This window comes from Pan paniscus, chromosome 4 (genome assembly GCF_029289425.2).
Source record: "Pan paniscus chromosome 4, NHGRI_mPanPan1-v2.0_pri, whole genome shotgun sequence".
Classification (NCBI taxonomy): domain Eukaryota; kingdom Metazoa; phylum Chordata; class Mammalia; order Primates; family Hominidae; genus Pan; species Pan paniscus.
In genome coordinates, this window is record NC_073253.2 from 38,252,426 (window position 1) to 38,265,965 (window position 13,540).

At 38.2% G+C, this 13,540-nt stretch overlaps 1 protein-coding gene across 2 annotated transcripts in view; it reads right to left on the minus strand.

Annotated features, from left to right (window-relative positions):
• The window catches only part of AGGF1 (angiogenic factor with G-patch and FHA domains 1), a 32,363-nt gene extending 19,568 nt beyond the window's left edge, over nt 1–12,795 (minus strand). For both annotated transcript variants that reach the window (XR_610820.4, XM_003812645.6), the window contains exons 1-5: nt 12,156–12,795; nt 8,621–8,723; nt 7,401–7,603; nt 6,424–6,588; nt 3,430–3,618 (exon numbers count right to left, since the gene is read on the minus strand). Coding sequence is in view for 1 of the 2 variants with exons in the window: in XM_003812645.6 (XP_003812693.1) it covers nt 3,430–3,618; nt 6,424–6,588; nt 7,401–7,603; nt 8,621–8,723; nt 12,156–12,365 (870 nt within the window). In the remaining variant the exon portion in view is untranslated. The remainder of the gene's footprint in view (nt 1–3,429; nt 3,619–6,423; nt 6,589–7,400; nt 7,604–8,620; nt 8,724–12,155) is intronic.
• Nucleotides 12,796–13,540: the final 745 nt, after the last annotated feature.

Below are 13,540 nucleotides of genomic sequence, written 5' to 3' on the forward strand. Positions count from 1 at the left end.
AATTTAAAGATCCAAATGTACTCAATATGTAGCAAAATTGTAGTTTTGCTAAAATTTAGTACTTCAGATTCAGCTTGATAATACATAAAAGTTTAAAGTACAAATTAACTAACTATCTTATTCCAAAATTTTAACTTGCCTGGCATAAGTCTTTTATTATTTATTGTACATTTATAGTTGATATGCCTTATAATAAATGAACAAATATATTTTTAATTAACAAAAATGATGTATTTTTATCATGTACAACATGAAGTTTTGAAATATGTACACAATGTACAGTGGTTAAATTGAGCTAATTAACATGTACATTACCTCAAATACTTATTTTTCTGTGGTAAGAAACTTAAAATTTGCTCGCAGCAGTTTGCAATAATACAACACATTGTTATTAACAATAGTCACTGTGTTATACAACGGTCAAATCTATTATTTCAGCCTTAGAAAAAGTAAATAATTGTTTTCCATTTTTTCCCCTTGGTTTCTAACACACTCTCACTTTTCTTTCTACCTCAGAGCAACATGAGGCGAATTCATATGCTCTTCTGTTATTTTATAAAATATGAGAGCATCTCACACACCTTTTTTCTTTTTTTTTTTTTTTTGAGACGGAGTCTCGCTCTGTCGCCCAGGCTGGAGTGCAGTGGCGCGATCTCGGCTCGCTCCAACCTCCACCTCCCAGGTTCAAGAGATTCTACTGCCTCAACCTCCCGAGTAGCTGGGACTACAGGCATGCACCACCATACCCAGGTAATTTTTGTATTTTTAGTAGAGATGGGGTTTCACCATGTTGGCCAGACTGGTCTCGATCTCTTGACCTCATGATCCATCCACCTCACATACCTATCTTTGATAACAGCATAAGTTCAGCTTGGAGACTGGCTAAACATTCACAGTGTGATAAATTATACACACTTCTAGCAATACAAATTCACCAAGAACAAGAACAAGGGCAAGGAGCTGAAAAACCATGAGGAGCTTTTACATTATAAAATTATAGCAAAAAAGTTCCCTATCTGTATATACTCTTAAAAAAGCAGTTTCCAATCTTGTATATTTATTACTTACTGAACAACATATGCAGGGAAAGCTATTTGCCAGTACAGAACGTTAGATAGTCATTAAGTGAAAAGAAAGGAGGGCTTATTTATGGGCACTGAGGCACATATGTATATTTCAAATTATTTACTCCTATCTCCCCTACTGTCTTCCTTCCACATAACCTTCACCTACAAAAAGTGAGGCTCAAAAATATCTTTAAAAATAAAGAAAACAGATGAAGATACTCTCTTGGCCTCACAGGTACCTTTTAGAATCCTCAGGAAATTCTCAAAATTCCAACAGGATTTTTCTTAAAAGTTCTTGTCCTGGAATTCGCACATTTTCAAAGAAGAATGGCAAAGATGAGTAGTTATGGGAGCGAGGCTGGACCAAAATATCACAGAATGCTTTCCATCTCTATTCTCTAGTTTTTCAGGCAAGGCCATTTGAGGAGCCCTACATATTCTTCTTCTTCTATTGTTAGGGAGAGGTGCTTTCACAACCTAGCCTTCTTCTTCTTTTTTTTTTTTTTTTTGAGATGGAGTCTCGCTCTGTTGCCCGGGCTGCAGTGTGGTGGTGCGATCTTGGCTCACTGCAACCTCCGCCTCCCAGGTTCAAGCGATTCTCTTGCCTCAGCCTCCCAAGCAGCTGGGATTACAGGCATCTGCCACCACACCTGGCTAATTTTTGTATTTTTAGTAGAGACAGGGATTCACCATGTTGGCCAGGCTGGTCTTGAACTCCTGACCTCAGGCAACCCGCCTGCCTCGGCCTCCCAAATTGCTGGGATTACAGGCATGAGCCATCATGCCCGACCTACAACCTAGCCTTTCAAACAGTCAAACCACTAGTAACAAGCACAAGCCATTAAAACAGAGATCTTGAAAGCAAACAGAAAACTGATTTTTAGTATTTTAGTCACATACTCTTCTATTCCTAAGTATTGTTCACAAAAAAATAGAAGAACAGAAACAAATCAAATAGAGAACAGAAAAAATCCAACAGAATCCTAATTCCTTATGTGAACTTTACAATTTAGTATCAAGTAATTTTTCTTTGGTTAAGAAAAGAAAAACTGGCTGGCACAGTGGCTCACGGCTATAATCCCAGCACTTTGGGAGGCTGAGGTAGGCAGATCACTTGAGCTCAGGAGTCGAGGATGCAGTGAGCCATGATGGCACCACTGCACTCAACCTGGGTGACAGAGCAAGACCCTGTCTCAAAAAAGAACAGGACAGGACAGAAGGACAGAACAGGACAGGACAGAAGGACAAGACAGGACAGAGATAGGACAGGAAAGGACAGGACAGGAAACCATGAGATAAAATTTCAAGAGTAAGATATCAAATAGTTGCCACAGTTCATAAAATATCAATAAAACAAACAAGCCCCCTTTATAACCTATAAACCACCAAACTTACCTGTTTAGAGAGTAGAAATAAAGAACACTGATAACTTTTTATATTCTCCTTCTTTCAATTTAACATTGCATCATCGTAAGCATTTTTGGGGTTCCCCTTAGTCTTTACAAGTACCATCTGAAAGCCTACATAATACTTTTTTAAATTAAATGTGACTATTGCTTTCTTAACCATTGTCTTGCAGGCCATTTAAACTATTAATCCTAATAAACATGTTATCTCACTCCACAGTTGTCAGCAATGGATTTTTTTTTTTTTTTAATATTTTCCTGGCCGGGTGCGGTGGCTCATGCCTGTAATCTCAGCACTTTGGGAGGCAGAGGCAGGAGGCAGGAGGATCAGCTGAGGTCAGGAGTTCGAGACCAGCCTGACCACATGGAGAAGCCCCGTCTCTACTAAGATTACAAAAAAATTAGCCAGACGTGTTGGTGCATGCCTGTAATCCCAGCTACTCGGGAGGCTGAGGCAGGAGAATCACTTGAACCTGGGAGGCGGAGGTTGCAGTGAGCTGAGATCACGCCATTGCATTCCAGCCCGGGCAACAAGAGTGAAACTCTGCCTCAAAAAAAAAAAAAAAATTGTCCTAATAAGTAAAAAATTGCTCCACATAACTAAGAAAGTTGAACCTGTATCTATGTCTACCTATAAACTGTGTTTATCTTTTATTATGAACTGTGCATTGACATCAACTTATCAACTGAGGATCTGAATTCTTCTTCCAAACTATATACAAGATATTTTATCTGACCTTAATCTATCTCCTTCAAATTTTAAGAAATGCTTTCTATTTCTAGTGACAGAGTTTATGAAAAAGTCCATGTTTGCTCCATCTAAACTTTCCTAGGTTATCTTAATGGGCATGTTTGAAATGCAGAGTTATTGAATGATTGTCAGTTTCATAAAAAATTTTGTCTTAATTATCATGTTATCACCATTATGTCAATTTTTAAAATTGTAAAGACATTACCTTTTCCTCATTTGTTGCAGAAGAATCTGGATCTTTTCTTTTCTTCTTCAATTTTTTATCTTTACTTTGTTTTGTGCTAGAAGTCTGATAAGGTTGCAAATCTACTCGAGAATGAAACTGATAACGACCACTTTCCACATCACAATAGTAATAAATTCCAGTGGAAGGATCATAATAGAGTTGATTTTCCTTTGAAAGTCAAGAAAAAAAAATTATATTCATGTAAGATAAAATAAACAACGAAAATGCCAAATACATTCAAATGTGGTAAATATTTCTTTGAACAACTATAGTATTTTCAGAAGACAATGAATTAAAGATAACAATAAAAAATGCTTTAATCTTCCAAAATACTTTACCATTCAATAACTGATCTAATTTTCCTAGTGTGAGAAACAAGTAAATCTAAATATTAAATTTAATCATATAAAATTGTCAATACTTGACCACTTTTAACTTATAATAAACAGCAATTTCATATGGTTCCACTTAATACATTAAAAAAATTGATAATACTTTTAAAGGCATGAAAACTAAAGCAAGCATAGGAAAAAGCTGACCATATGAGCGCAATTCTAGACTCCTGATTCTTAATGACTGCACAATAATGGTGTGGCAGTATAAACCCCTAAACCCTCCTCTCAATGTCATAAAACAAAGATTTGTCTTTTGATGTTCATAACTTAAAATTAGTGAAGAAAATTCTGAAAATAAAGTTCATGCATACCAAAAAATAACATTCTATAAAATGCAATCAATAAACTGTCTCCATTAATTAATTAGTTCTATAGTAAATAAGACTTACAAGCAACCATGCAAAAATGAATTTGGCAAATTACAGATTTAAAAACCAGAAAGATAAAATTAGGTAATCACCCATATTTATGATATACTGGCCAGTACTCTAAAACCAAGATTTAATTGAACAGTCTATATTTTATTTACATCCTAAATCCATGCAGACCAGACCCGGAAACATCTTTAATGTACTGAGATTGAGCAACTAAAACTTCCTGAAAAAGAATAATTTATTTTTCTAACTATTGACACTTGCAATTTATTGTCTTTAATCCATGCATTTTGCAGATCTCTTACAAAAAATATTTAGATTTCTCACCATCTTTCTCTTAACTAAGAAACTGAGTGGAGGCTTTCCACTCTTTATTTCTAGTAATAATGGAACTTTTATAATTCAAACCTTTTAAATCTGTTTGTCAGTCCAAAATATAGACATTTTCAAAATATAAAAAAAATTTTATTAAAATATTAGCACAATGAAAATGGCAACACAATGAAGTTCCTAATTTACTCAGAAATATAACCTGCAGAACGTACTAACCATTTACAAAACAACTGATGTCAAGAGAAAAGATACAGAAAGACAGGCAGAAGATTGACAAAGACTAATGTCTACTTGAAACTATTGTTTTCCTAGAAACTAAATAACTACTCTCTTTGGATAAGTGTTTAAACATTAATTTTCTGGTTATTAATTAGCATTGTCAATTAGCAACCCCCATGAAAGAAAACCCTCTCTTTACAAAGGACTTACAGTTTACCATATGCAGATTGACAAACTAATGACACCTCTTATGTTAATTGAGATATTTAGTATTATCTTATGTTCTCTAGATAACAATAGTTCCAGTAACAGGAATGATGAACGTCAACTCCACTTTTGTGTACCACATTCTATAATTCCTCAGAAAACCAGATTACATTACTAGATTCTTGAGTTTGAGGTATGTGACTGAGTTCTATCATTGTCATCAAATCTTCAATGAAATATAATTATTAGACTTCAACAGCTATAACACTGTATTATAAATCAAGAACTTTATTTTCTGGTTCTATCCTAGTCAGTGGTCCATTATATTTTAGATCCCATATTAATTCCCTAGTTCTCATTGCTAACAGATTGATTTTTGTTTGCTTGTTTTTTGAGACAGGGTCTCACTCTGTCACCTAGTCTGGAGGGCAGTGGTGCAATCATGGCTCACTGCAGCCTCCATCTTCCCAGCTCAAGCGACGCTCCCACATCAGCCTCCTGAGTAGCTGGGACTAGAGGGTGAGCCACTACATCCAGCTGACTTTTAAAATTTTTTATAGAAAGAGTCTCACTGTGTTGCCCAGGCTGGTCTTGCACTCGACTCAAGCAATCCATCTGCCTCAGCCTCCTAAAGTGCTAGGATTACAAGGAGTGAGCCACCATGCCTAGCCAACAGACTGAATGTTTAAAGTGAAATAGTTAAAAGGCACAGGATATAAAACACTGGCTAATAATAAACATACTACTAAGAATTCAAGAAAGAAGTCTCCTTATGTGGCCTAAAATGAATTCATAAAGTATTTGATATAATTTTTAAAATTCTCACCCCAAGCCTAAAATTAACCTTACTTCCCTATTAATTCTATGAAAAAAATATTGGTTTAGGTTCTAAAATATTTACAATGTAGTTAACTATCTGCTTTTATTAACAAAAGCTCCAGTATTTTTGTATGTTATTTTTATACATAAACACTTCTCCAAAACATTGTCTATAATAATCATAATAAAATTTATTTTAACCTTAACCTTATTTTAAAAACTTAGAAGTGTAGCATCATAAGCTATTTTAGAATTCTTCTGTCAAATAGTTTTGAGTCAAATATAATTTTAAATGCAGCTTTTTGCTTTCTTACTTCGGCTTAGGGTTTAATATTTGATATCAGGCACTGAGTATGTATCATACAGTATTAAAAGGTCTGAGATGTAATTCGAGACCAGCCTGGCCGACATGGCGAAACCCTGCCTCTACTAAAAATACAAAAAATTAGCAGGGTGTAATGGTGCATGCCTGTAATCCCAGCTACTTGGGATGCTGAGACATAAGAATCACTTGAACCTGGGGAGTGAAAGTTGCAGTGAGCTGAGATCACACCACTGCACTCCAGCCGGGGTGACAGAGGGAGACTCTGTCTCAAAAAAAAAAAAAAAAGGTCTGAGATACTTACAGAATCATAATAGAAACCAGTGCTGTGGTCAAAATACAGTCCAGTATTTTCATCATAACTAAATCCAGTCTGTGATACAGCTGCTTCTGCTGCAGCTCTCAAACTTTCAGCTAATGATGAGCCTTCTAAGGAGGTATCTTCTGTTGCTAATGCAGATGCTGGCTCCTATAAAAGATATAGGCATGCCAAATAAGACAAAAGCTTCTGTATATCAATTAAAAAGTTGGCTGAACTCAAGACTTGAGACTATGTTTAAGTAACGACTTCAATTTCTACAATGGAAAAGCATGACTATCAATTATGACTTGAACCACTTTTTACAACATTTACTAGTGTGTCAGTAACTTCAACTTTGACCCAGTTTTGAAGGCACTAAAAATGAGTGACAATTATTCGAGAATAAATGTATGATGCCACAGGGAAGCCATCCACAAAATACAGACCCTGAAATATTGGCTAAGACAAAGATCTAGGTTCTTCAATGATTATATGTTCAATTGGAAAAAAAATTTCAAAAAGACAAATGAAGGAGAAAACTGTAGATTAAATGAGATATATCAAACACAATAGGGATCCTAATTCAAACAAACTATAAAAACAAATTTATAGATTCAGGGAAATTTGAACAGTGGCAGGGTATCTGACATAAAGGAACATTAAAATTTTTTTAGGTGTAAATGTGGTATTGTTGTCCACAGTTCTTTTGTTCAGTCAAAATATCTGGAAAAATTTTGTTTTAGTTTATGTATATCACAAAATTTTGGAACACAATGTAGTAGGAAAACCACTACATATATGAAGAAGTTCTAATTCTGGTTTTGGAAAAACTACAACATTCTTTGCATAATTACACATAAGAATGTTTATAACCCTTATATATGCTGTGACGGACCAAAGAAGTCTATCTTTCCACATAATAACAACAAAGAAGGACAGGTTCTTGGGCATCAACAGTTTCATGTTTAGCATTTTATTACCTGTGAATTTGAGGCAAAATTGTCCACTTGTCTATATTTAACATTTTCTGTTCTATCGGTACCAGGGTAAGCATCATTTTCTATTTGTAAATGGTCTTCAGAATTCAAAATAGAAGTTTCGATAGCTTGATCTTGTTGATCTGACAGTTCAGTCACTTTATTTGGAAGACTAACGTCATTGTAGTACGTCTGATAATAATAATCTGTAGCAAAAAAATGAAGTGAAATCATATCATATTAGAATAATGTATATAAAAAGGACTTAACTACAAAACACTGGCATTTAAACACAAAAAGCACATACTTCAAATAAATCATGATTTTTACAACTGTACAAATTTTAAAAGATTAAAACAGATGGCACAGATAAATCTGCAGAAGTGTGTATCTTTGATTCTAATGTCTCCTTCAAGACCCTAGCTGTCAGTTAAAAAGAAAAAAAAAAAGGTAAGTTGGTTACATTTTCTACAGCAAGAGTAAAATAAAAATCTGTAGATAGGTTGTGTTCTATTTAAAAAACTTAACTCTTAACTTCCAACTGGATACCTTAATACTGTTGCTTATCAACTGATAATGAAATAAAGGCAAGGAATTAGGGATTGATTTATTTTTTGGCAAATTTCTCTCCCCATGCAGACTTTTTAAAACATATCATGCAGATAAGAAAGGTTAGCACTATTCCTATGTTTAGCAATTTAGCCAAAAATTATGTCCTGACTGAAGCAAGGCAAAACTTAATAGGAAAGATGAGTTCTTCTTGTGACACATATATATTAAAACTCAGTATCTCAGCTATTTTGCCTTATAACATAATGCCATTCATAAGGCCATGGTGGTGGGCTCACCATTCCCACAAGGATGAGAGACTGATACTATACATAATTCTAATTAGAACACATCAACAAGAAAACAAATGCCCCTGGTCACAAGGAAGGCAGATATGGAAGTAGATGGCTAACTGCCTGCCAAAAATTACTCAGTGAGTGTGCCACTGAAAACATTAGCAACATTATAGAAATCACAGGAATGACAATACATTTCTACTTTTTCCTCCAGAAGAACAAATTGATTATCCGAAAATACCATTATCATATGGAGAGACGTCAACAGTATTAACAATTCTCATTTACCTTGATCTTTATTTTAAATTAAAAGAAAACTCAACATTAGCATGATTTGAATGTAACAGTGTTAGCATATCCTCACTATAAGCTAAATACCTGAGATTGACCAAGGAGCATGGTTCTCTGTTTGTACTTCTACATCAGACTTTTTATTATCTTCATTTCTCCCACGTTGGAGTATTTTACTGAGTTCTTCCACCTGAGAGAAAACAAGGCTTTAGGAAAAAGAAATCATGTAACAATCTAATAATATATATACCAGTCTCCTACCGTTACAAATAATTGTTTCAGAGAAATGTCAAGAGCAGCAAGTTTCCCTTTCAGAAAAGCTAAAATTATTATTTTACTTTATACATTTAAAAGACATTTTTATTCCTAATCTCTCTTACTAAATGTCCAAATATCTCCTCCAAAAATCGAACTAAATAATGAGACTTTGTGAACAAGGTCCTTTATTTCTAACAAATAAGAATGCTTTTATGTTAACATTTTAAAGTCAGTTCTAAAGAATTCAAAAATTCAAAATTTACAAAGTCTCATCCCTACTGGATTATCTAATACTCATTTGGTATTCTCCACTGGGAATTAACTATCCACCTGAATATGTTAATGCCACTTACAAGCTTTAATACATTTTTTCATTAAACAGTAGTCCTATAATTAAGTAACTGTAGCAGAAGAGAACAGGGAAGGTGACGGCCTGAGAGGGGCATCTGTCCTCCATGTACTTCACACACTAAAATACCCTTAAAAGGATGCTACTACATAGGACAGAGAGAAACAAGTGTGTGGAAGTGCCCAAAAGCAGGTAACATGCTGCCTCGGTCAATACGCTGCCTCAGTCAATACACCTCAGCCTGAGAGGACCTCAATGTGAGACAATGTCTACTACACACAAGAAACCAACTAAAAAACAAGCTTTTAAATATTTATTTAATGATACATAAAGCTTAAACAGAGAAAGGTGATAAAACTGATCTGTTGCTAATACTAGGGCAGGAACTACAGCGAGGGAAGCAAGACACTGATCGTGAAAAATTTGAGGCGCTCCTCTGATTCATGCAAGTACAGAGTTCATCGCTGGGAATTAGTGCCCCATTAAATTCCTCGCCCTAGGAGCCTGATTGCCTTGCCCTAAATCCTGGCTCTGGCTACTGTCCCTATCACTATGAATTAGATTACTTAGTATCGACTACATGCTGGGCACTATACTTGATGCTTTAGATAACATCTCATTAATTCACAAAACCACCTGAAATATTCGTTGTCCTAACCCCAATTTTACACATAAAATATCAGACAAGACAAAGTAATTTGCACAAGGCTATTTTGGGGTCTTGTACAAACCCTATACATATTATGGTTCTCCAGTTACCATTCTCAAGCAAAACTTTTTAACTGCTCCAAATAAAACACATTCAGTAATTTGGAATGACAGTTAATCGAATCCACCCTCTCCCCAACCAAGGGAGGCTGACTAGGAGAGTAAGGAGTTATCACTATCCAAAGTAGAGTCAAGACTTTCTATGAGATTAAATTTTTAATATTGGACTACAATGGAGGCATGTAGAGGACAGATGATCCTCTCAGGCAATTACCTTCTGTTCGCTTCTGCTGCAGTTTAGTCACAGAACTACTATTTTTTTAAAGTGTATTAAAGCTTATAAGAGGCATTAACATTTAATAACTAAATCCACGTGAACATTGAATGATATTAGATAACATGAATGGGAATTGATAGCTCTTAAATTTTCTAATTATTTAGGGAGAATTGCTGACCTCTCAAAATATTAGCATAAAAACATTCTTTTCTGTAAGAAATAAAGGATCTGTTCACAAAGTCCCATCATTTAGTCTGATTTATCAAATTAACAGTAACACCAAAATGCTGGCTCTCTGAAGATTAGCAAAAAACGTTTTCTTTTAGAATCTCTAATGCAAGCAGTACTTCAACAATTTAGAATTATAAAGGAGCTTTTCAAAAGGCTGTCATGTAAAAAAGGCTGTCATATTTTGCTCCCGTCTCCCCATATTTTTTTTTTTTTTTTTGAGACGGAGTCTCGCTTTGTCGCCCAGGCTGGAGTGCAGTGGCGCGATCTCGGCTCACTGCAAGCTCCGCCTCCCGGGTTCAGGCCATTCTCCTGCCTCAGCCTGTAGCTGGGACTACAGGCGCCCGCCACCACGCCCGGCTAATTTTTTTTGTATTTTTAGTAGAGACAGGGTTTTACTGTGTTAGCCAGGATGGTCTCGATCTTCTGACCTCGTGATTCGCCCGCCTCGGCCTCCCAAAGTGCTAGGATTACAGGCGTGAGCCACCGCGCCCAGCCACCTCTCCCTGTTGTTTGTTTTTTTTACCATATTTGTATTTTCCTAGCATAGTTATTACACACTGTAGGAGTTTAAATTGACTAAACAAAAACTTTCCAATAATGTCATGTCAGGAACTCCATATAATGGTCATACAAAGTCATTGCAACTCAGCAGTTATTTTCATAGTCCATTTGGTAACAAAACAAAGAAGTCTGATGACGTTTCAGTGTTCAGCCTATATACTGGTTTTAGGAAACCACCAATAAATTATGAAGGACTAGACAACGGTCAAATTAAAACTAGTTACTATGTGGAAATAATCTGTTGGCAGAGAGGGCCTGCCAACAAGGTAGAAAAAAATACTATGCTCTTGGTTTTTGGGTTTTTATTTTGAGACAGAGTTGCACTCTGTCGCCCTGGCTGGAGTGTAGTGGCACGATCTCGGCTCACTGCAACCTCCACCACCTAGGTTCAAGCAATTCTCCTGCCTCAGCCTCCCGACTAGCTGCGATTCCAGGTGCCCGCCGCCACGCCGCTAATTTTTGTATTTAGTAGAGACGCCCGGCTAAATTTTGTATTTCACCATGTTGGCCAGACTGCTCTCGAACTCCTGACCTGGTGATCTGCCCGCCTCGGCCTCCCAAAGTGCTGGGATTACAGGCGTGAGCTACCGCGTCCAGCCAAGGTTGTTTTTAATGTGACAGTTTAAGTATTAACATTTGCCCCTACTATCTATCTTGGAAACGAAATAAGCTGCTTAACGTCTCCAACAAAAGCAGTTATATATCGTCCCTACTTCCACAAGAAAGCCGAAGATGATAAACGCCCAGAAGAGCAACCTTACACAGGTATAGCGTTCAAAAGTTTGTAAAATTGTTTGTTTTACTTCACCTTTACAACTGTGAGCTATCATTCTCATTTAATGGGGAACTGAGACTCGGTATATAAGTTTACACATCCAGTGAATAGCAGAGATGGGATTCTGACTCAAGTCCAGCATTTTAATAAACTCAAATGTGATCTACAGTAAATGCGCCTACTGCCAATGGGATGTTAGGTCAAGTGAGAATGAAGACAATGTAGCCACAGTACTTAAGTTCAATTCACGCCAGCCGCGAGACATTGATTTAAATCAAGTAACCTGAACTCAGGTTTGCTCCTAAGGTACTTGGAATTGTAACTGCGCTGAGCTTCTACTTATTTACTTCAAGTACTCTACAGTAGTTCTGAGCCCCTGCCAGGGACCCCTTCCGAGGCTATCAGGGGCTTCGAAGGCCTCGCCTGGGCTGGATGGGGCGCGGGGCTGAGGAGGACCGCGCACCTGCGTGCGGAGCTCCTGGTTGTTGCTTTCTGCGTTCTGGTACAGCCGTTCTGTGTGATGCAGCAGCTTCTCGATCTCCCGCACCTGCCGCTTGCAGCTCCGCAGTTCACGTTCCAACTTCTCCACCTTCCGCCTTAGCTGGGCCAGCTCAGGCTCGGGGGAGGTGGGCGGCGGCGGCGACCGCGGCGGGGACGGCGCCTCCGAGGCCATGAGCTCCGGCGCGAGACTGCTCGTCGCCGCGGAGGGGCTGCGTTCAGGCCGAAACGGACGCCGGCGGACCCAGAGACCACTGGAGCGCGCGGGCAGCGAAAGGCAGCCTCACACCCGGCTGGCCGCGGTGGCCCCTGGCCATGACGCCCTGAAACTCACTTGTAGCCGAACGGGGCTGCGAGCAAGGGGACCGAGGATGGCCCCTGCCCGATGTGCGCGGCCTGCAAACCGGAAAACTTTCCTGGAAACTACCTTCTCCAGCTACAGAGACAGAGGGAGGAGCGTCGGATAAGCAGTCGGAAAACCAGAGGCCAAAAGAGCTCCAGCAGCTCCCCAGTTGAGCCGGAAACAACGGCGCCAGCGGCAGGCGGGACCAAGACGGAACAGGAAGCGACGGAAAGCGGGAAGACCTGACGGTGTACGTGCCGACGTCTCGGCCTGCGGAGGGGCGTTTCCTGAGGGCGTGGAGAGCTGTGGCAATGTGGCTACCGAAGCCCTAAGAGCGATAGGGAGGCTTGCAGCCTGTGGTCCCAGACATTTGCACGTGCTGATGTTCTTTGAACAAACTTTTAGTATAGCATGCATTTCCTATCTCCTTGTTTTACAAATAAGAACAGAGTATCCCAGAAATGATTTGTGGGGACTATGATGCTCTACTTATGTCAACTGAAGAATGAGGAGGTTAATAAATTTAGAAAAGGGCTTTATTTCTCATGAAGGGTTACAGCCTGCAGGGTGGCCTTTCTGACAGGCTTGGAAGCATAGCCTCTGGTCAGAAGCTGAGAACAGACACTTGGAAGGAAGGACAAAGGGAACAGAAATTTATGCTGAGCAGGGTGGCCAAATATATTCAATGAGCTGTAGGAGGATTCATGAATATTTATGAAAGGAGAAATATGCACATGCACAATTAAGCTTCCTGCCTCTCTATGGGACCCATATTCAAAAAATGGTGGTGTTAGCATGATCCCAGTGTGAAGTTTTCAGCCCTCCGATGTCAAATGGCAAAGCAGAGGACATGAAAACCCTCACTGTTAGTCCCTGGTAGATTGGCCAGAACTTCTCTGTGGTTGGTGGTCTCTTATCAGGAAGGAATGCTGGTTGGTGTGAAATCAGCCCAACTGTCCTATAGAACTGATGTTTATGGTTTCTTTTGAATAAACCTGGAAATTTAC